This window comes from Dinoponera quadriceps, unplaced genomic scaffold (genome assembly GCF_001313825.1).
Source record: "Dinoponera quadriceps isolate SergipeBrazil2010 unplaced genomic scaffold, ASM131382v1 scaffold1070, whole genome shotgun sequence".
NCBI classification, from domain to species: Eukaryota; Metazoa; Arthropoda; class Insecta; order Hymenoptera; family Formicidae; genus Dinoponera; species Dinoponera quadriceps.
In genome coordinates, this window is record NW_014555341.1 from 236,072 (window position 1) to 257,224 (window position 21,153).

General features: G+C 46.0%; 3 protein-coding genes and 2 non-coding genes across 6 annotated transcripts in view; 2 read left to right on the plus strand and 3 right to left on the minus strand.

The window, feature by feature from the left end:
* Positions 1-3,133, plus strand: part of LOC106743852 (odorant receptor Or1) — a 3,981-nt gene extending 848 nt beyond the window's left edge. The window contains exons 2-5 of the mRNA XM_014618076.1: positions 418-915; positions 1,568-1,693; positions 1,765-1,872; positions 2,408-3,133. Of these exons, the coding sequence (XP_014473562.1) occupies positions 418-915; positions 1,568-1,693; positions 1,765-1,872; positions 2,408-2,812 (1,137 nt within the window). The 3' untranslated portion in view covers positions 2,813-3,133. The remainder of the gene's footprint in view (positions 1-417; positions 916-1,567; positions 1,694-1,764; positions 1,873-2,407) is intronic.
* Trnag-ucc lies at positions 3-74 on the minus strand. The gene has a single exon. It is a non-coding gene; the product is annotated as a tRNA-Gly (tRNA).
* Positions 227-298, plus strand: Trnag-ucc. The gene has a single exon. It is a non-coding gene; the product is annotated as a tRNA-Gly (tRNA).
* Positions 2,908-7,072, minus strand: LOC106743905 (3-ketoacyl-CoA thiolase, mitochondrial). Of its 2 annotated transcripts, none has more exons than XM_014618201.1 (8): positions 6,957-7,072; positions 5,380-5,546; positions 4,979-5,110; positions 4,491-4,755; positions 4,135-4,310; positions 3,726-3,926; positions 3,419-3,573; positions 2,908-3,325 (listed from the first exon to the last, which is right to left on the minus strand). In XM_014618201.1, the coding sequence occupies exons 1-8, from the start codon at positions 6,973-6,975 to the stop codon at positions 3,241-3,243; spliced, it is 1,200 nt and encodes a 399-aa protein (XP_014473687.1). In that variant the 5' UTR covers positions 6,976-7,072; the 3' UTR covers positions 2,908-3,240. The 2 variants fall into 2 exon arrangements, with proteins under 2 accessions (XP_014473687.1, XP_014473688.1); XM_014618202.1 differs by lacking the exon at positions 6,957-7,072 and adding an exon at positions 5,632-6,083.
* An 804-nt stretch (positions 7,073-7,876) lies between these two features.
* On the minus strand, positions 7,877-20,927 carry LOC106743903 (E3 SUMO-protein ligase RanBP2-like). The gene is made up of 13 exons (XM_014618200.1): positions 20,700-20,927; positions 19,961-20,186; positions 19,703-19,879; positions 19,309-19,621; positions 18,796-19,103; positions 18,576-18,673; positions 18,384-18,504; positions 11,324-17,554; positions 10,700-10,948; positions 10,075-10,431; positions 9,650-9,975; positions 9,248-9,373; positions 7,877-9,133 (listed from the first exon to the last, which is right to left on the minus strand). The coding sequence occupies exons 1-13, from the start codon at positions 20,769-20,771 to the stop codon at positions 9,086-9,088; spliced, it is 8,652 nt and encodes a 2,883-aa protein (XP_014473686.1). The 5' UTR covers positions 20,772-20,927; the 3' UTR covers positions 7,877-9,085.
* Positions 20,928-21,153: the final 226 nt, after the last annotated feature.

A 21,153-nucleotide genomic window follows, 5' to 3' on the forward strand; every position in this document is an offset into this window, starting at 1 on the left:
TGTGCGATGGCCGGGAATCGAACCCGGATCAACTGCTTGGAAGACAATTATGCTAACCATTACACCACCATCGCACGTTGATATAACAGCAAACTTTCTACTAGATGCATCCCTGGTTCACTGGCAATCAAAAACCAGTTTCTTCGTATGAAATAAGACCATGTGCAATTTTCCGTGCGCTGTATCGCACTGTATGAACTACAAAATAAGTGAGAGGTCTCAACGTGCGATGGTGGTGTAATGGTTAGCATAGTTGCCTTCCAAGCAGTTGATCCGGGTTCGATTCCCGGCCATCGCACACTTAGTTTTTTTTCTTACTTCGCATTGTTTTTACAATTCACAAAGTTCCACAAACAAACGACAATAAACATTTTTCACATGCGATTGATTTCCCATGGAATTCCTCCACACACTCAGGTGATCGTGCTTCTCCGTCACCAAGCACGGATCCAGGCGCTCCTCGACAAGGCGAACAGTCACGCCTTCCATCGGCAAGACGAGGCGCACCAGGACCTCCTGACGAGCTATACGTGGAAGGGTCTCTTCCACCATGCGGCCTATCAAAGTTTCGGCGCGACGGCGGTGTTCTGCTGGGGCTTCACTCCCATCGCCGACCTGATCGCCGGCCGCTCGCGCCGGCTGCCGATGGAGGGCTGGTACCCGTACAACGTGACGGGAACGCCGGCTTTCGAGATCACCGCCGGTCATCAGGGCGTCGCGATCATAATCGCGTGCTTCCACAACGTAGCGATGGACACGCTGATCACCGGCCTGATCACGGTCGCTTGCTGCCAACTGGCAATTTTAGAGCGAAATATCAGCGCAATAGATGACGAGAAGAGCGGCATGAATAATTTCAAGGGCGAGGTTACACAAGAAACGTGTCCGCCTTATCAGCGACTCAAGTGGAGCATTGTGCATGGCGATATGATATTTTAGTAAGTTAAGATATCTCGAAGGAAATTTAATAGCGAATTTGATCACGCCGGTCTGGTGCAAGCTGAAGGTTGCTATACATAAAGCAGCTCAGTAAACAAACAATCATTAACAAAGCGTTATTTTATATTTCACATATTATAAATTGTTATTCATATATTATTATAATGTTAATATATTATTAAATTTATAACATTAATAAATATTAAATATTATTATAAAATTTTTATAACATGTAACGTTTTCAAAGATGTAATTCCTAATGATTTATACAACGTTATATTGTTAACAGTATTTGATTCAAATACATGCGACCTATATCTGCAATTAGGTTCTAACATCTCTTTTTCTTGTATATTTTTCATAAAAATAGGAGCCCTCTCCAATTACATTTTTATGTTATACACATGTCATTGTATTTGTATATTTTATGTATAGAGGGCCTTTAATATATACGAATAATTACATTTTTACATACGTTACGTTATTATGTTTGGATACTTTATGCGTAACAGCTTTTAATGTGCGCACTAATCCGCTGTAGTGTGGACGATCGAATTCGCTGTAAGACATTAATAGGCTGATTTATTAATAAACAAGAGTCGAATCGACGCCCGGTCTGACCCTCTAGCGATTATTAATTTCGCGGATTCGCAGTTTCGTGAGGGAAATCCAGGACATCTTCGGCACCGTGATCTTCCTCCAGTTTCTCTCAAACTGCGTGATCATTTGTCTGATCGCCTTTAACGTATCGCAGGTGAAGAGTCGCCCGATTCGTCTCGATTACGCTTGCTCATTTCAGAATGTAACCGGCATCTTGTGCCGCAGATGAAGGAGTACATCCCCGCGGTGCTGATCGGCATGCTGACGTACATGTGCTGCATGACATATCAGATATTTATCTTCTGTTGGCACGGTAATGAACTGCATCTCCATGTGAGTACAATATCTCCAAAAGACAATATATCTTGCGTTAGATTCGGAAAACTATACGTTTCCAGACAGCATAATGTATAAAATCGAGACACAAGACGTCTTATTACCAGATGTCTTATGTTCAGACATTATGTTATTTAGTTTATATCTTGATTATGCAGAAGGAATATGTTTTTTTTCTATTATATATATATATAGAGAGAGAGAGAGAGAGAGAGAGACCGTCGTAACAGCCTTATTAATAGTATTTTCCATTCAGTATCATAAATTGAAACAAGCATATATTTCTGAGGTAGTATTTTTCGCAACACGTTTGATAAAAACTACTTTAATTATTGCAAGACTACGATAAGGTAATAATATAATTAATAAAGCCATTATACGTTTGTGTATACTACGAAGAAAACACGTATCGAGAAGGTCAATCGACGAGACAAATGCGTGTGACGTCTGTTATGAAAATCGAGCGCATACGCGTGACGCCGCACCGCATGTATTAAATTAATCTTCCTATATAAATACGCGCAATTTTCAGAGCTTACGCATAGCTACGGCAGCGTATTCGAGCAAATGGTTCTCGGAGACGGGAAGATTCAAGCGTGGATTGCTGATTATAATGACGAGGGCTCATCGTCCGTTCATTCTGACCGCCGGCAACATTATGTTGTTATCATTGGACACTTTCGTGCAGGTTCGTCGGAAAAATCGCGGCTGCACAACAGCTGCTATTTTTACCGTTCCATCGCTCGATATTATCGTCGATATCTCTTATCCAAATCTCAAGATCAAGCTGACGATCTTCAGACCATGGATAATTCAGAACGCACGTTCAGAAGAGACATCGAAATACCTGCGCGACGAAGCTAATAACTTCCGTGTGTTTCAGATACTACGGACGTCCTACTCGATCTTTACGGTGCTGCAAAGTTCAGCCGCCTAAATAAACCCGTCCGTTAACAGCAGATCTCTTTAGCTATCCTTACACGGATCATATAGTTCCCTTTATACTCCTAAGAACAAAGAGCCTAGACATGATTATCAAATGGTTTGACTTTATTCGGTACTAAAACGCTATATGTAACAAAAACATGCAAATTTATGTGAAAATATTTGTAGCTCTCATATATATAAAAAATATTTTGATCATTCTTGTATAACTTTATCCCACAGTGAAACGAGAACAAATTACAAAATTACAAAAATGATATCGACATTGTAAATAGCACTTATAACATCGGTCACTGTGATAAGATTACTTTAACAATCAATAAAAATTTTATATATAAGCAGAACGAATGCCGTGAAACACCGCATTGATTCTGATTGGTATAACAAACATTGCCACTTGATTCTATTTGGAAGTCTTAATTATAGCACCTCCAACATCAAGGCAATGCCTTGGCCGCCGCCGATGCAAGCCGAGCCAATACCTAGTTTTCCAGCCTTTCGTCTCCTTTAAGAAAAAGCCGAGATATAGATAAGTGTATTGATATGGAGATAAGATTATGTACTCGTTCACATTGTTGTTGCATTACGAGAGACATACCGAAGTTCGTGCACCAAGTGAGTAGTGATTCTACTTCCGGAAGCGGCTAACGGATGTCCGAGAGCGATAGCTCCGCCGTCCACGTTCAATTTTTTCAGATCCAGATTAAGTTCCTTCGCGCATGCCAGAGTTTGAGCTCCGAACGCTTCGTTGATCTACCGGAAGTGAGGTAATATGCATGTTCGTGTGTGCGAAAGAAGAAAATAAAAATTCCAGTTTTCCGAATTACCCATTTTTTACGCATTTCCGTCTTAAAAGTTTTGCAAGGCACAATATTTCCTCTACAGATGCAAGTTAGAAATCTTACCTCAATCAGTTCCACGTCGTCTAGAGTTTTGCCTGTTATTCCGAGCAAGTTCTTGATCGCCGGTGCGGGTCCAATTCCCATAATACTTGGGTCCACGCCGACAATGGAGTATCCCAGTAAACGTGCCAGTGGTTTTAATCCTTCAGCCTTAACGGCTTCTTCGCTGGCTAAAATGACAGCGCCCGCTCCGTCACAGATACCCTGCGAGAGAATAAAGTTAATTAATGTGTGTAAAACTATATACATGATAGAATTTATAGCAATTTCTTTAGACGAATAAATTGAACTATTTAAGATTTGTATGATATCATTGCACAATCTACTTCTCCGATCGAAAGTTTGAACAAATTGATAAAATAGATTCACATAAACTAGTTATTTTACGTCTGCAAATTGAAAGAAGACATACCGATGCAGAGCCAGCTGTGACCAACCCATCTTTTTGGAAAACCGGCTTAAGTTTAGTGAGAGTCTCCATTGTCGTTTGCGGGCGTGGATGCTCGTCCATTGTGACAGTTACATCTTTCTTCTTAGATTTCACTTGCACGGGCGCTATTTCTTCCTTGAAGCGGCCCTCGTCGTAGGCTGTAACATATGTACTTTTTTAACAGGCCCTGAAAAACAGATGAGAGCTGTTGTTTCAAATCAAATATTTAGTTGGAAGGAAAATAGGTGATCTAATTGATGAGAAATGTCAACTTAATTAAATATCCAGATGACACCTTTTTTATGTATTTTTTTATATATTATAAATTGTATATTTACCGGCTTTCCAGCGTTGTTGACTGCTCAAAGCGAACTGGTCAACTTCTTCCCTCTTCAAGTTGTACTTGGCACCGAGTTTCTCCGCAGTTAAACCCATAGGTAGATTGCAGTAACTGTCGAATAATCCGACCCAGAGTGAATCTTCAAAGTCATGCTTCTGTCCCAAAATAGTCCCATAACGAACGCCTCTCACAATAAAAGGAGCTTGGCTCATGTTCTCGGCACCACCCGTTAAGACGATCTTTGAATCTCCCGTTAAAATACTCTAACAAAGAATATATATGTTGGCATTTTTGTAGCTGCATATTGTGCATTCTACATATTTTTCAGAATTATCTATAAATTTTTGTTGTACAAAATTTGTGATACGTACAAAATTTGACGAATTATATGTAGATTGAGCCAATTACAATGCATAATATTTTGCTTATATTCTACTTTTTTATGGATCAGATAACACTGATTTCTTTACAGACTCTTTAACCAACCTGAGCTCCATTGACAATTGATTGAAAGCCAGAACCACACAACCTGTTCACACTATACGCTGGCCTTTCAATTGGGATTCCTGATTTCAATAAAACATGCCTTGCTAAAAAACTTCCATCAGAGGATGAGTTCTGTGAAAGAGAAATTAGAGAAAGGTATATCATATATGTACTTGTAGGAATTTTAAAGGTACTCATCTGGTAAGCATCAAATAACAGTAACAATAAATCAATGTTATAATTTCATATTCAACAGTGTCAGTGGAATAAAATATATACAGGTTATGTGTAACATTATTACCAATATAGTTAAATAGAAAATTTTGCAACAGTGATATAATGTTATTGTGTTACTTGAAATTTGATGAATTATAATTATCGATTGTATGTGTGACGCTTACTGCCATGATATTTCCAAATACAACACTGTCAATCTTCTCTGGGCGTATTCCTGCTGCTTGGATCGCAGCATTTGATGCAACTACTGACAAATCTGTAGCTGTTGTGTTTACAAATATGCCTCCCATTGTACCAAACGGAGTACGCTTTGCGGCGATAATGTAAATACCTGAAAGGTAGGAATTTCAATTAGACAAGCTGTGTGTTGTTAAAAATCAAACTATCAAATTAACTTTCTCTCTTTTCCTTTGTACCTTAATTTCTAATCATGTTGTTTCACACTGGAGCTTTACATTTTATGTACTGGTATGTTACGTTTTAATAGGAATCGGAGAAAACCCATGATAAACAATACATCATTTGATACGTCATTTGAAAAGGCATAAAAGATGTTTGAATTCGAATTTTTATTAACATATTTACATATTCAACATTTGCTCAGTTGGAAATACACGCTAATGGGCCAGCAAAGTGAAAAAGAAACTTGAAATTCACCACTCACAGCAAAAGATATGTATAAGACATATATTAGTTATTTCCATAATTAACTTTTTCTTCGATATCCTTCGTATTTTGTATTTTAAATATGAAAGACGGCGCATTTTTGGTATTTAAATTTTTGATAGTTGGAAAGATACAACATAAGAATAACATAAAATATTTTTTACGAACGTAACGTTCCACGTAGCACAATGTCTAAAATCAAAATATAAAATATCTTAAAAATAACTCAAGGACGTTTTTAAGACGTTGGCACGCAAGATGTCTTATGTTTAGATCTTGGACTTTGGACTTGGACTTGCTAATGTTAATTTAATAGCTTGATAGCAAGATGAGTTGCTTTGTGTCAGCATCAATTGTGTGTCGGTCTTAAGCCAACAGCATACGATGTTTGTTTCCGTGTTGGATAGAAATATTGCGTTTTGATTGGTGTATTTCCAAAAATGGATGGCAATATACCAATCAAAACGCAGTATTTCCATCCAGTAAGCAATCCAGCACGAAAACGAGCACCGTGTGTCGCTGGTTTTACTTAATATTAATTTATGCGCAACTCTTATTTATTACGTTCTGCACTTTTTGCATCTTTCCTTTCTTCCATTATTTCGTCAAAATTGCAATACGCTCGCGATTCATTCAATATAAAGAGAGTGTACAGAAACGAAAAGTGATAAACACGCTTTAATCTCTTAATGGTATGACTTACACTTCCGCATCGTTTCACACATACATTCTTTATAACAATTTAGCATCAACCCATATTAATCATCTTTCAATTGAACTTTTTACTCTTTTCCCTCGAAAGGTCACATTAAATATATATTTAAATATACATTTAAATATATTAAATGTCACGCTTAAATATACACTTGCTTTTTCTTCAACGCAAAAAGAAAGTACAGACACAAGTTCATCTAAAAATAACGGTGCAATTGCTTCTATAAATGCTCATGATTCCTTTATGAATAACGATCGTAAGTGAAATTCGAGAATATTGTACGATCCACGTTGGAAAATAAAAGTTTTCAATCGAGTAGATACGAAGAAAATAGAATTTTGTGCGATTTGCACAGTTTACCTTTCGTTAGGGCAGACATCGTGACGAATCACGTTCGGATACTTTGCTCAACAATCGACTGCAAACTGACGATGCGATCATTCGACTAGGATCAAAGTCAGCTTCGTATCAACTGAAGCGCACTGACGTCGCCATTACTTATTACGGAGGATGTTAAGGAGGGGCATGGAAGCCCATGGAGGGCAAAACAATTTCGTGCCCATGGAGGGGCACAAAACTTTTTTACCTTTCTGTACATGTTATCGTGCCTTTTATCGCACATTAAAGCCAATGTAAATATTTAAGTGTATATTATGTAAGGGGATCATTCTATCAGTCCTATTATATCATTCTATTCTTTGGTCTATTTTTACAGTTGCACTACTAACCCGGAAAAAATTCTTATATATAATTATATAAAATCGTACATGAATTTTGTCTGTATATGTGTACGTTACATATATGGTCGTATATGTCCATACGAGAAAGATGTCAATTAAATTTAATTAAATAAATTTAATTAAATGTCGATATTATGTGCTATCAGAGAAGCACAAGTAGCCACAAGTATTTATTTCGGTTATATTTGCATATAATTTGTAAACAATATTTTTTCGCTGTGGACATACATGATTATATATATATGTAATATATGAGTAAATTTCATATATGATCTTTTTTTCCAGGAAAACAGAAGCGAAATAAGTAATTTATCGCACCTGTTCAGCAGTGCAACTGCAAAGAACACGTCACTTGTTTTAAGTCTGATAAAAGTAGGATAACGCAACAGCGCTGATAACGCTGATAAATGCGCTCCTCGAACGCAACCAAGATAATAATATGAGAAATTTCGCGATGGTTCAATGAGCAATATTTCACGTCTTATTACTCACGTCTATTATATTCGATAATTTTACAAGGTCTAGGTAATCTTGAGATCATTAATATTTTCGGATATATCATATATATTTTACAATACACCGTGTTGGGCGTAGGTTGGAATTGCCGCAATTCTTAGCATTTTCATCACTTTAAATCTAAGCACACAAGTTTATCTTACTTTAAATATTTATCGTAACAGAGTTGAATAATCAGATTACATATAAAACACGCAGTGTAATTAAGTCACTAATGTTCCAATAACTGTATATCGTTTTTGAATACAAACGAATAAGTGTATTTTGAACGATAAACTAATCCCCTGGTGACACCACTTACCTTTCTCTTAGAAAAAATTTACGTAATTGAAAATTTGCTAATGAATTATTAACGTTACGCACGATGTCAATTTATTATTTATTATTTAGTGACTATGCTTTCTTCGTATTCGAATATTTCTATTTCTCTATTTCGGTGTAACAATTTGATACTTGCTTTAACCATAAATAAGATCGCATCACTTAATATTTACAATAATTATTATTTGCTGCAGTAATTTCAGAACTTTATAATCCCGACCGACGTCTTGTGAAGCTTAAGATTACACTGAAATTACAATGTGGAAAAAGTCATCAATATGTATTTGTGCTAATATATCAAGAGTCACATTGCAAACATATATGTCTATATATATAACACGTGTTTCTCACAGATGATAATGCATCAATATGTCCATTTGAAAATATAATTCTGAGATAATTATCGACTACTTTAACAGTTATCAATTACAGTTACGAGATAATGTTTTCAATGCGAAGTAGAAAGCGTTTCCACAGTTGGCACATGTTAGTTTCTTTTCTTCTCCAAAGACCTCCCTTTTCCAAAGACGTATACTTATATAAAGAATGAATGAAGTAAAAGTCGTGGCGTTTGATTTTCTATTATTCTTTTACCGTCCTATTGTTATAAATAGTTAACGCTTCGTCTTACACAGCACAAATAAATTATCCACTACGGAAATTCGTGCTTGTCTATACGCGAATATAAAGACAATTCTGTTGTACTCACTCTTCTAACTCGCATCTTATAAATCCACTTAAAAATAAAAAAAAACTATGTATACATAAGACAATAAAGATCTAACAATGAGTACAGTCTCTCCTTACATTCGAGTGAAGCGGCCAAAAGAACAATCCGTTTACATTTATAATTAAAATAGGACGCTAATGAATGGTGTAGTAACAGTCAATTCTTAAGCATTACTCTAAGCATCACTCGTGATATTCGACGACACCCGCTTGTTTCGCGCTCACCAATCCCTGTAAAGAAAAGCATACCATTATGAATTACATTGATATTTTTCACATTAACATATGTTAGTGTATTTGTGTGAGTATATACACGCGCGAATGTCTCGGCTGGCTTTTATTTACCTCCTCGAAAAACTTCTGCATCTCTTGCGCGGCTTGCATCGATGATAAGACCGCTCTCAGTACTCTCCTTACCGGCGGGACTAGGGCATAATCGATTCCACTCCAGATACATTCCTTGCCCTCCACCTGTGCAACAGACATACGAGTAACACAATATTAGATGTACATCATTCTACATTAATATATAAGATTACAATATAAATGTGCAATTTTAGCATTGTTACACGTTCTCGATTAATAAAACATTAACTTAGAATTTACGAGAATACAAGAGAGCTTACATTAAAATTAGAAAGAAAAAAAAATATATATATAAATATATATAAATATATATAAATTTATTCGAATTTATAACTTACGAGAGCATCTCTTACATGCAAATAATTGCGTTTAAATAATTACCTGCATCACTGTTTCCATACTGATGATGGTGTTGCTCGCGTACTCTTGCGAGTCGTCGAGCTTGAGCACGATCCTCTCCGCGTAGATCTCGGAATCATAATGGATTGCCAAGTTTCCTAGGCCTACAATCTCCCACTTGGTCTCATTGGGCCACCTGGCGAACACGGTGGCGCGTTTCTCTATTATAAGCACCATCTCCTGATCGTCCTCGTCCTCTTCTTCCTCATCGTCTTCGTCTTCCTCCTCATCGTCCTCCTCTTCCTCCTCCTCGTCCACATCCCGGTCGGGTTCATCATCTCCCACCTCCTCATTGACACACCTGTCACCTGTAAGCAACACGTTTTATTGCGACCACATGAGATACACGTAGCGAGATAAAATAATCGCACAACATCCGCGTGATACTCAGCGGGCGGAAACCTCACCTTGCGCCTCCTCCTTCTCGCGCAACTCCTGCTGGATCTTATCGATGAGTTCCTTGAACTGCTTGGCCAATTCGGGCGACTTGAATTTCACCGCCAACTGCTCGATGGACGATTCCTCCTGGGCGTGGTTCATCCCAGCCCACATCCAGGCCTGCTGCGACAACGAGAGCGGCCGGAACGTCACGTCCGGCGTGATCAAGAAGTTGCACACGATCTTATACACCTGTTCCCGGCGCATCAGCAGACGATAGCTGCCGTATCCGGGGTGGTGCAGGACCTTCATCTCGCCGATGCCTCTCTCCTTCCATTCCTTCGTCGCGCTGTCGTATCTGTACAGCTTGGCCCTTTGGCAGAACACTGCGAAGAACGCGAGCGATTACGCTGACGTGAGCCACGAGTTCTGCGCGCGCCTTTGTCACCGCGAGTTGCATGATTCGGTGGGATCAATTCACATCCGAATAACAACACGTTCATTCTCGTTAAATGCATCATCGACAGTGAATTCTTCTGTCCGCGCAAAGTTAACAAGTGCCTGTCTAAAGTGACAAGTGAAGAAAGGAATGATGTATCTGAAGGTCCCTAAAGGCTGCTAAAAGGATATCCACCAAAGGTATCCAAAGGGTACCTTTCTCCTCGTCTTCTTCGCCGGTCTTCACTTCGATGGTGTCCGGCAACGGGACGATGGGCTCGAAGTAAGGATCGTGCTCCTGCTCATTGTCTTCGCCGCCTTCGTCCTCCTCGTTGTCGTCTTTACGCATGGAATCCTCGCGCGTCGATCTCGAGCTGTCTTGAGCCGATCTCGGGCTACTCAGCGATTCGGCGGACTTCGAGCCGAACACCGACGATCCCGCGCCAGCGAACGAGAAGTTCGGATCTGAAAAGTAAGCGTCGAGTAAGTGTAAGCGGCATATCTGGTAATAATAACAATAGTAATCTTTATTTACGGGGAAACCTCTTGGTGTACAATGATGAGGCGAAAATAATTGCAGGTGAACAGATGAGATTAGATTCGATATGAGATAGGACGAACTTAAGATAAAATAAATCAATATTGCCCTTTAACAGCGAATAACACAACCCGATAGTCTTCCAGTCAGAGTGGAATTTGTTCTCTCCACTGGGAGTGTACACACCATTATTTTCAGGGTTGGATATAAGTTCATTTTTACCTTTAATCAAGTTAAAAGTTATCCAAACCCAAGCTAAGTTAATCAAGAGATAAAGTTAATATTAGAATCTCGCGACACACCTTTCTTGAAGGCTTGCGTCTGCGCCACGTTGGCGGCTAGTGCCGTGAACGTCATGTTGTTCGACGGTAAGAAGCTGTTGATGTCCTCTTCCTTCTGGCCGCTGTCCGAGGGTTTCGCCTCGAAGACATTCGCGGCCGGCGTCGCCGTCACCGTAGGGGCGCTATCGAACAGAGGAGTCGAACTGTTGCCGAACGCCATCTTCGAGAAGGGCGTGATCGAGCTGGCGCTGAATATCGTGTTGTTCGGCTGATTAGACATGGCGAATGCGACCGCCGACGTGGTGACGGGCATGATGGTGGCGGCGACGGTGGTGGTGGTGGTGATGGTGGTGGCGGCGACTGTGACGTCGCTGGCCTTGGAACTCGGCTGCATGGGCGGCAAGCCAAACAACGACGAGCCAGTGGTGGCGAAGGTGCTGGTGACGCCGGCCGATGTCTTCGGGACGGAGCTGGTCGTGCTGGCGGCCGTGCTCGTCTTCAAAGTGTTGAAAGTGTTGGCGAACGACAAGGAGTTGCCGTCACCGCCTGTACCGAAGAGGGGCGTTTTCGCGTTGCTGAACTTGTCGGTGCCGCCGAACATGTTCTTGCCGCTGTCAAAGGTGAATACGGGCGCCTTGAAGATGGATCCCGTCGTGGTCCCCGTGCTCTGGCTAAATATCGTCTGGCCGGTGGTCACGACGGGAGACGTGCCGGTCTGCGTGCTCGGGGTGCTGCTCGTCGGGCCGCAGATCTTCATGTTCTCCAGCAGCGGGACGTTTTGCTTGTCCGCCGGCGCGCTCGTTGTCTTCTCCGCTGCGGTCTCGTTGGCGCCGAACTGAGGGTTCATACCGAACGAGAAGGTGGTGGACCTCTTGTCGTTGAACAGCTTCAAATCGGCAGTACCGAAGCTCATTGCGGAGCCGTCGAAGACGCTCGACGTGGCGAACGTCGGGGTCGACGTCGTCTTGAGCGTCGCGGCGGACGACATGGCGAAGGAGAAGCCGTTCTTTACGGTGGACTGGATGGTCGCTTGGCCGGCGGCCTCGTTACCCTTTGCCTCGGCCGACGAGGACGATGAAGAAGTTATTATCACGCCCGGGCCGGCTTTCAAGCCCACAACGGTGTTCGCCGGCTTCTTCTCCTCTGCCGTCCTCCGCTTGTCCGACTGCGTCGAAGCGGCGTCCGGGAACAGGACTATGCTCGGCTTTCTGCAGCCTCTGCAGCCCGGGCAGTCTTCCTTCAGTTTGTAGGCGTAGAAGTTCTCCGGCAGCTGGAGCTTCAGAGCGGCCGCCTTCTCCTCCGGTGTGACCTTCGCCTCATAAAGAATCTCGATCTCTCGCGTCGGCGAGCCGACCGCCTTCGTCATCGACTTGTCCAGCTTCTCAGCGCCGCCGGCGGCCGGCTTCGCGCCCTTCTTCGCGTCGTCGATCGCCCTCTTGAAACCCTCCGCGATCTCGGACGTCTTGAAGCGACAGGCGAACTGCATGTACTCGATCTCACCCTCGCTGTAGTCCGCGGCGTTCCACAACCAGGTCTTCTCGTCCTTGGCCGTGAACTCCAGGTCGGCGGACAGCAGATGGTTCAGGCAGAGCTTCAGCACGTGGTCCCGCCGCATGATGAGCCGCAACTTGCCGGTCTCCTTGTGCCGCAGCAATTTGATGTCGCCCAGTCCGCGCTCCTTCCACTCCTTCACGCTGCTGTCGAACCTGAAGAGCTTCGCCCGGTGGCTGTAAATCACCGCCTCGTTCTCCTCGCCGGTCTTCACCTCGATCTTATCCGGCAACGGGATGATCGGTGAGAAGTGGATGTCGTCGCTCTCCACCACCTCGTCCTCGCTGTTCTCGCCGCCGGCGCTGCCGGGCGACTTCGAGGATGCTCGCGCCGTGAAGTTGAAGCCGTAGGACTTGGTGGGCGTGCCGAAGGTGAACGGTGAAGAGTCGGGGGTCGAGTTCAGGGTGGTGCCGGCTATCGCCGGTACTCCGCCGAACACGAAGCTGCCGGCCGTCTCCTCGGCTTTGGCTTGCGGCGGGCTCGCCGGGATGATCTTCACGCTCTCGTTCGCATCTTTGTCCTCCGGCTTCGGCATACGGAAGGTGAAGCCGGTGGTGGTGGTGGTGGTGGTGATCATAGTGGTGGTGGTGGGGCCGGTCGTCTCCTTGGCGGCGTCTTTCGGTATGCCGAAGGTGAACGTGGTCATCGGGGCGGCGGTGGTCGCGACAGAACCGCCCAGCCGGAAGACGTTCTGCTGCGGCTTGGGCGGCTGCGACGGGTCCTTGGGCTGGTCGCAGGCGACGCAGTAGATGTTCGCGCCGGAATTGACAATGTAACAGCCTGGGCAGCTCCAAGAGCCCGCCGGCGGCTTGAATAACTCGGATAAAGGCGGTTTGGCGGGCTGACTGTTCGCAGCCGCGCTGAAGCCGGAAGTCTTATTGCCCGCGGCCGAGGGCGACGGGGCTTCGCAGGCCGCGCACTTGACGCTGCTGGCGTTGTTCCGGGTGTAACAGCCGTTGCACTCCCAAGAGCCGCTCGGAGGCTTGAACAGCTCCGACAACGGGAGCTGCGACTTGTCCGCGGAATGGTTTTGGCCCTCGCTCGACGTCTTCTTCTCGATTTCTTTCGCCACCTCGCTCGGACCGCAGCCCTTCTGCAGCTTCTGCTGGCAGCCGGACACGAGGTCGTAGAACTGCGCGGCCAACTCCGTCGAGCTGAAGGTCGCAGCGTGGAACAGCAGGATCTTGGCGCGCTCCTTCTTCGTGTCCGTCGGGGCGGTCCAGTTGACGACGGTGGCGCCGGTCTTGAAGGTGAAGGACGTGTCCCGCGGGATACCGTAGCCGTAGATCACCCTGGAGTTACTCTCGTCCGTCATCAGCAAGCGAAGCTTGCCGGACTTCACGTCCAATAGTAACTTCATCGAGCCGGTGCCCTTGTTCTCCCACTGCTTGGTGTCGCTGTTCTGACACTGGAGGCTCGCCTGGCCGTCGAACAGCTTCTGCTCGCTCTCGGCCTGCGGCCGTACTTCCCTCTCGTGGTGGGAGCCCACCTTCGCGACACCGGGCGCCGGCATGCGGGGTCTCCTTAGCAGCGTGTTGAGGCTGGGGTTCTGGTCAAAGTTGGCCGAGTGGACGGTGAATATCGGCGACGCGCCGGGCGCAGCGCCCGAGCCTGTCACGTCGGACGGCGTGGTCGTGACCGGAGTCGCGGTCGTGGCGAACACGAAGCCGGTGGAGGGTGTCGAGGCGCTGGTAACGGCGCCGGTGGTCGTGGGCTTGGTGAAGTAGAACCCGGTGAACGGGCTGACCTTCGGCGCCTCATCGGGCTTCTTCGACTCGCCCGTCGTGTCGCCGACCTCCTGGATGATGGGCTTCGAGGTGAAGGAGAATCCTCCCAGAGTGGTCGTGCCACTCTTCGGCTTGTCCGGAGCGGCTTCGGCGGTCAGACTGATCTTAGCCTGCGGCTTCTGCGCGTCCTTCTCGCCGGAAGACACGGGGAGGCTCGCCGCGGCCAGGCCGAGCCTGGCCTTGTCGAAGGCTTCCTTGAACGCCAACGCTTCCTCCGCGGTCTTGAACTTGATGCAGAGCTTCTCCAGCTTCACCTCCTCGTCGGCGAAATCGTTCGCCACCCAGCACCAGGCCTTGTTGTTGTTCGCCATGCCGGTCAGCTCCATGTCCGGGCGCAGCATGTGGTTCGCGCAGATCTTCAGCACCTGGTCGCGGCGCATCAGCAGGCGCACCTTGCCCTCGATGTTCCGCAGCAGCTTCACGTAGCCGACCCCGCGCTCCTTCCACTCCTTGTCGACGAAGCGGAAGAGTTTGGCGCGGCCGCAGTACAGCGTGGCCTCGTCCTCCTCGCCAGTGGTCACCTTCACCTCAGCCGGCAGCGGTATGACCGGCACGAAGTCGGGTATCGGGTCGTGCTCCACTTCCGTCGAGGTGTTCGGCGACTCGACCGGCTCGTAGATCCCGCTCTTGTCGGCCAATCCGCTGCGGTGCGAGTCCGCGGTCTGCATGGTCTGCATACCAGCCGGCGTGGTGGTGAGCGTGGGCAGCAGGGGCGGCAGATTGACGGTGGTCGGTATAGTGGCCTGAGACGGCATGGAGATCTGGTAGCAGTGAGGCGCGTTGGAGGAGGACGACGACTCCGTCGTCGTCGTGATCGTCGTGCTGACGATGCCACCCAGTCGATACTGCGGCGGTATGGTGACGCTCAAGGTCGGCTGCACGAGCGGCACCGTGGTCGGCAGCGTGTCGGACGTCGTGATCACCACGTTGACGGGCGGCGCCTTGTTAACCGGCGCGTCCTTGATGACGGTCGTCGCCGTGCTCGGCTCGCTGGGAGGCTTCACCGGCGGCGGCTCGACAACCTTCTGCAATGGCATCTGCAGCGTAGGCGGCGGATTCGTCGCCGGTATCGACATGATATCGGACAGTCGGGACGCGAAGTAGCCCTGTTGGAGCAGATTATCCGGCACCTTCGCCGACCGGTTCGGATATATCGGCATCGAGTACATGTGCGGGTACAGGGACTGTATCGCCTGGGCGTTCGGGTCGCTGAACCCGGGCAGCCCGCCCTGGTAGTAACCTTGGAACGTGGTCGCGGAGGGGTACATTAGGGATGAATAGGGATGGCGGTGCGGCGGCGTGAACATGTTGCCGGAGATCGCGGACGCCGCTTGGCCGGACTGATTCGCGTAGTTCAAGTCGGCGTACTCGTCGTTGTCGAGGACGTAGAAGTCGTCCTCGACATTGGCGTTCATGTTCACCTGCTGCTGTACACGTTGGTGCTGCTGCTGCTGCTGGTATTGTTTCTGATTGTCTTTGCGCAACTCCACCATCTCTTTCATCAGGCCCTCCATCTTCTCCGTCAGCGTCTTCATGTGATCGGTCATGCCCTTCATCTGCTCGACCAATTCCTGCACCACGTTGTCCCTCGAGTGCATGATCTGACGTATCTGCGCGTCGAGGCGCTCCGGGCTCGGGCGCGCCTCGGTGCGATTACGCGACAGATCCAAGATATCGTGGTGGAGCGGCCGGCAGGGCGTGCTGCTCTGCTTGGGCGCGCGTTGGGTGTTCCTCTGGGGCGTGCTCAGGATGTTGTGTCCGGTCAGGTTCGGCAGGGTCGTATTGGCGACCGTCTGATCTACGGCGCTGTGAGCGGGCGAGTAACTCTCGTCGGACATACCGTCGCAGTCGTTCCTACTCAAGTCGCTCCTGCCCAGGTCCGGGTCGATCCTCTTCAGCTCGTTCTCGATGTCGGCGATGTGAGTGCCCAGTTCCGAGTTCAACGGGTGCTTCGGGTTCATGCCGGGGCTGCGCAGCCGGTCGAGAGTGAGGTAGTAGCAGTTCCTCGCTTTCGAGAGCATTATGATGTGCTGGGAGCGCATCTCCGAGGTGAGGCTCTCGCGCGGCATAGAGTTGACGATCTCGTCCGCGAACAGCTTGTAGATCTGCGCCTGCTGGAACGACGCGTCCGGGCATTTGAGCGCCTGCAGCGCGTCGATCGCCTGCTCGTACTGCTTGTCGCGCACGAACTTCTGGGCCAGCAGCAGCTTGCCCTCCTCGAGAGCGTTGGTCAGCTCGATGTTGTTCATATCCTTGCCCTGGTAGTTGAACAGCCTCGACGCCGACATGCGTATCGTCTGGTTGTTCTGCAGACGCTCGAGCAGGGGCACAGCGGTGCTCCAGTAGAGCTCGGCGCGCGCCTCCAACGCCGAGATATCGCCGTGCTCCTTGTCCTTCTCCTTCAGCACCTTCGTGCGGTACTGGAATATGCGCGCCAGGTGGACCAGCAGCACCGGATGCAGGCCGTGATTGCCGATGCAGCGGACGACCTCGAGACCCTGCTGCAACTCGTGTCTCAGCTGCCCGATGTCGCCCTCGATGTCTTTCTGCTTGGAGTACATCCTGTAAGCGGCGGACCACCACTTCTCCTGGTTACACGTGCAGAAAGTCGACGTCAGGTCGGCCGGCAAAGTCGGCAACCGGTCGGGACTGAGGAAACTGCTCAGCTGCTGCTCCTCCACGATCGCCGACGAACAGAGTATCGCCGCGTTGAGGAACGCGTCGACGTCGAGCTGGCACAGGCTGTCCGGCGCGGCCTGACTCACGTTGTACGCCGAGAACTGCAGGTCCGAGAACACGTGGGAGTGCCGGTGCGGCTGCGGGCTGCCGTCCTTGCTCGGCGAGTGGTGCGAACGACTCTGTATGCCGAGCCAGACTTGATGATGCAACGAAGCCGGCCACACTCGTTCGGCAACTGTAAATATGAACGTAAAACGTCGCACCTGATTGTCATATCCAGGCTTGTGCCGTGTGGATCGCGAGGATTACGTCTACACGGATAATTCGCGTGTTGCTTGCGTGAAATTTACACTTTTTTCATGCGGATAATGCAAGCCATGTCAAATATTATAAATTACAAAGCACAGTGCAAAAGTAAAGAATAAGTTATCAGTGTAAATTATAAAATAGTTCGCGTATCCGATTTTGATGTTGATTATGAAGATATTTCATATTAAAACTTGGAAAGTCGATACATGCAAGTAACACAGAAACCTGATCGTTTAAATTCAGCCGTGGGCTTTTGAATGGGAAAAAGCAGTGTTTCATTAGTTTGTGATTGCAATAGGTATAACACTTACTCTTCTTTTTTATCAGTGTGAAATTAAGCTCGCTCAATTCATTTTTAATTTATCATGGCATCGTAAAATACCAAAGTGGCGTCGTTACGTTTGAACCAAATAATTTCATCGAGTTTTAGTAAGTTAGATCGGGTAAAGTTATGTATAAAATTCACTTTATACGTTTTTAAGATATCTGTATAGCGATATAAAAGGTATACATGCTGTTGATATAACGAATGTTACTAAAATTTACTTATGAATATTTAACAAAAACAAAATATAAAAATAAGATTTATGAACTGTAAGAAGACGAGCGATTCCATAACTGTTCATAGATTACTTATCGTCTACAAAGACGACGTACATAATTTACATTATCTACGTATAGACATAGACTATTATAAATGCGTAAATGCCCAACCCTAATTATAAGAAAATATAAAAAATAAGATTATAAGGTACCTTCGTCGTAATGTTTTAGCTCATTTTGCGAGCAGAGGCGCAAAGGCGAGTGAGGTACTGAATGATAGCAAAAATATGATTTCCGTATGTGATCGAGGTGTATCCTGCTTACAAAAATTCTCTGAAAGAAACGATAAAATTATTTAACATGTTATCACATATATGTACGTGATAATTTAATCAGTCACTCACCTGGTAAACACGTTCTCTCCACTTCCCAGTGCAAAATTTATCGATCTTGTCCATTAGTTTTTTTGTATTATCTTTAGCGTAATCTTGAAGAACGTGGCCTATGGACAAAATTAATATTAGCAGTGGTGACGCATCGACTTATTGCACGAGCATTCGGTGACGTGGCGCGTACATTTCATATTTCACAATATTTCGCAATATTTCATAATATTTCACATACCGGCTTGACTGCATCGATACGAGCCCTCTGTGTGCCATAAATTGATTAGGTTCTTAGATGGATCCTTTATGTGCACAGTCCACGTAGCAGTGGGGTCTATAGGAGTCACTTGTAGCGCGGTTAACAACAGAGGTGCGCACAGTCTGCCCGCTTCACTCCAGCTGCCCTGTTCCCGTTTCGTTTTGCGTAGCAACAAGCATGCCAAATGCAAGTGCAATTGACCCCACATATGTGTGAGCATGTGCTCTGCGAAGACATGATGCTTGGAGAAATTCTTTACCTTCAACTCGTACAGGTTCTGGTCAAAGCTGAAACATGAATCTTGACTTGTCAAAATTTCACACAGATGTAATCGTTACGTATATTGGAAAAAATCACGATATATTTAATTCTCAAGATTCACGAGGTATATTTCATTGATACCACATTTTACAGAACATCGATCACGTTATTATTATCGTAACAATTTCCGAACTTGATAACTTAGAGACATGCGAGATTCACGATACGCACTTAAATACTGCTTGAGTTGCTTCTGGAACGTTCTTCTTGATTTCGTTGCCCTGCTCCTTCAGAGACAGTGCTGCGTATCTTTCCAAGGAAGAAATGAGGAGTACCCAGAAAGACCAATCGGAATATATGCTTTCTTTACACTTTGTCAGTAACTCGCATAGCGTTTGATACCACACGATGCTGTTCCTGTAGCTATGAGTGGCTTCCACACTGGCGGCGTGTTCGTAAGCGTTTTCATATCTGTGCTTTGACATGTAATGCTTCAGCAATTTGACACGGAGCTGGACATCATTCGGTCTTGCATTCAATTCCGCTGGAATAATATAATTTCACATATTAATCCTCAATCTTCCCACGCATTATTAGCGAGATTCGAATAACTGTATTTACTTACATATGATGAGCGCCTCGAGATCTTCATTGTGGCCGTTCGGCCTGTCCACAGTCAATAACTTTTCCTTCAACTTAAAAACCACCGGATGATGCGGGAAATGTTTGTCGGCCCGTTCTATCCAATACTTGATTTTATTGGCATCCATTCCTACATCTGTGTCAGTCAGTAAATCGCACACTGAAAAAGAAAAGTCAGGCAGTCAAAGATGTATTTAAGAAGTAATAAAATGAATAGAAATAGAAGAGGCCACTTGCTTACCTTTCAAAACAAGATCATCCTGCCGTGCTTCAAGTTCAAGAGATGTTTTATACTCGTTCAAAGCTGCTTCCTTTTGACCTAGAGCCTCGTATGCCTGACCCAGTAACTTGTGTGCGCTAGCAGAATTATCTCGTACCTCTAAGTAGCTAGACACGTATCTCTTTGCAGACTCATAATCACCTACTTGATAATACAGTTTGGCAACATTGTAGGAACGAAGGTTTTTCTATAAAAGAGAAAAAAAGGAAAGAATGAGAAAGAATTAAAAAAAACATCCATACCCAAGCTAGCTATACAAATTATATTTTCCTTAATCTTTGTATCTTTGCAAGAGAATGTTGACATAGAGGATATTTTTTCTTTACATTAAAAAAATATTTAAGGAATAAAAATCTCCAGCTTGGTAGCAACGGTGAGCAAAGTTATGTCGGGTCAGACGTCGCGCGAACGTCGATATCTCAAGGAGGGTTTCCCGCGAAAATTCGCCATCATCGTACGTTACGCTCATGTGTGAGACCCCGTCTAGCGTGATAATTCAAGGTCTCGAACATATCGGGCGGTAGGAACTACACCGTTCGACATGCCGGACACCGACGGTGGCTCGTCGTTCGTCACCGGTATCGTCGCCGTAACGGTTGTCCCGTAAAAACACTGGAAGCACCGGTTGAGCACGGTGGCGCACGCGGCTTCGACGAAACGTACGTTAGGGAATGTCTCGTGGTGTGCGAAGTAACCTCACCTCGTTCTGGTTCCACAGTTTGCTGAAGACCTGCTGCACATGCCGATCGACGTCCTTCTTTGTGTGGAACATGCTGCCGGCCGGGTCCGCCGGTTTAACACGGCCTCGTTCCTCGTCAGCACTCGATAATCAGTAATAGCGTATCTCTCGGGAATCACTTCATGCGTTTACAACGATTGGAGCGGTCACATCGCAACGCACGTCTCTTTCAAAACGACACCGTCTCGAATTCAAGGCCGCCAACTGTCGGAGCGACCGATGCCGCGAACCAGTTGGCGCGGCAGGAAAGTCCCCGCGCGCAAGTCACGGGAACGTCTTGATTGGGCAGCACGAGTATTCGATATCCGACGCCCAATCCGGGGCGATCCATTTCCCGGCGACGAGATCGCGTCAGAAAGGGAGAGAGAAAGCTTGTTCTCGTGCAGTTGTTTGGCGGTGGGCTGACTCGTGAGCG

Bases quoted from the DNA above. Each gene is read 5' to 3' on its own strand.
- LOC106743903 (XM_014618200.1), bottom strand. From the start codon at position 20,771: ATGTTCCACACAAAGAAGGACGTCGATCGGCATGTGCAGCAGGTCTTC. The intron at 19,880-19,960 runs GTAAGCAAGTGG...TTTCTTTTTCAG, and splicing joins GGATGATCTTGTTTTGAAAG to TGTGCGATTTACTGACTGAC. The intron at 17,555-18,383 runs GTACCTTATAAT...TCATATTTACAG, and splicing joins GCTAAAACATTACGACGAAG to TTGCCGAACGAGTGTGGCCG.
- LOC106743905 (XM_014618201.1), bottom strand. The intron at 4,756-4,978 runs GTTGGTTAAAGA...ATTCTTTGTTAG, and splicing joins CAATTGTCAATGGAGCTCAG to AGTATTTTAACGGGAGATTC. The intron at 3,574-3,725 runs GTAAGATTTCTA...CACTTCCGGTAG, and splicing joins ACGACGTGGAACTGATTGAG to ATCAACGAAGCGTTCGGAGC.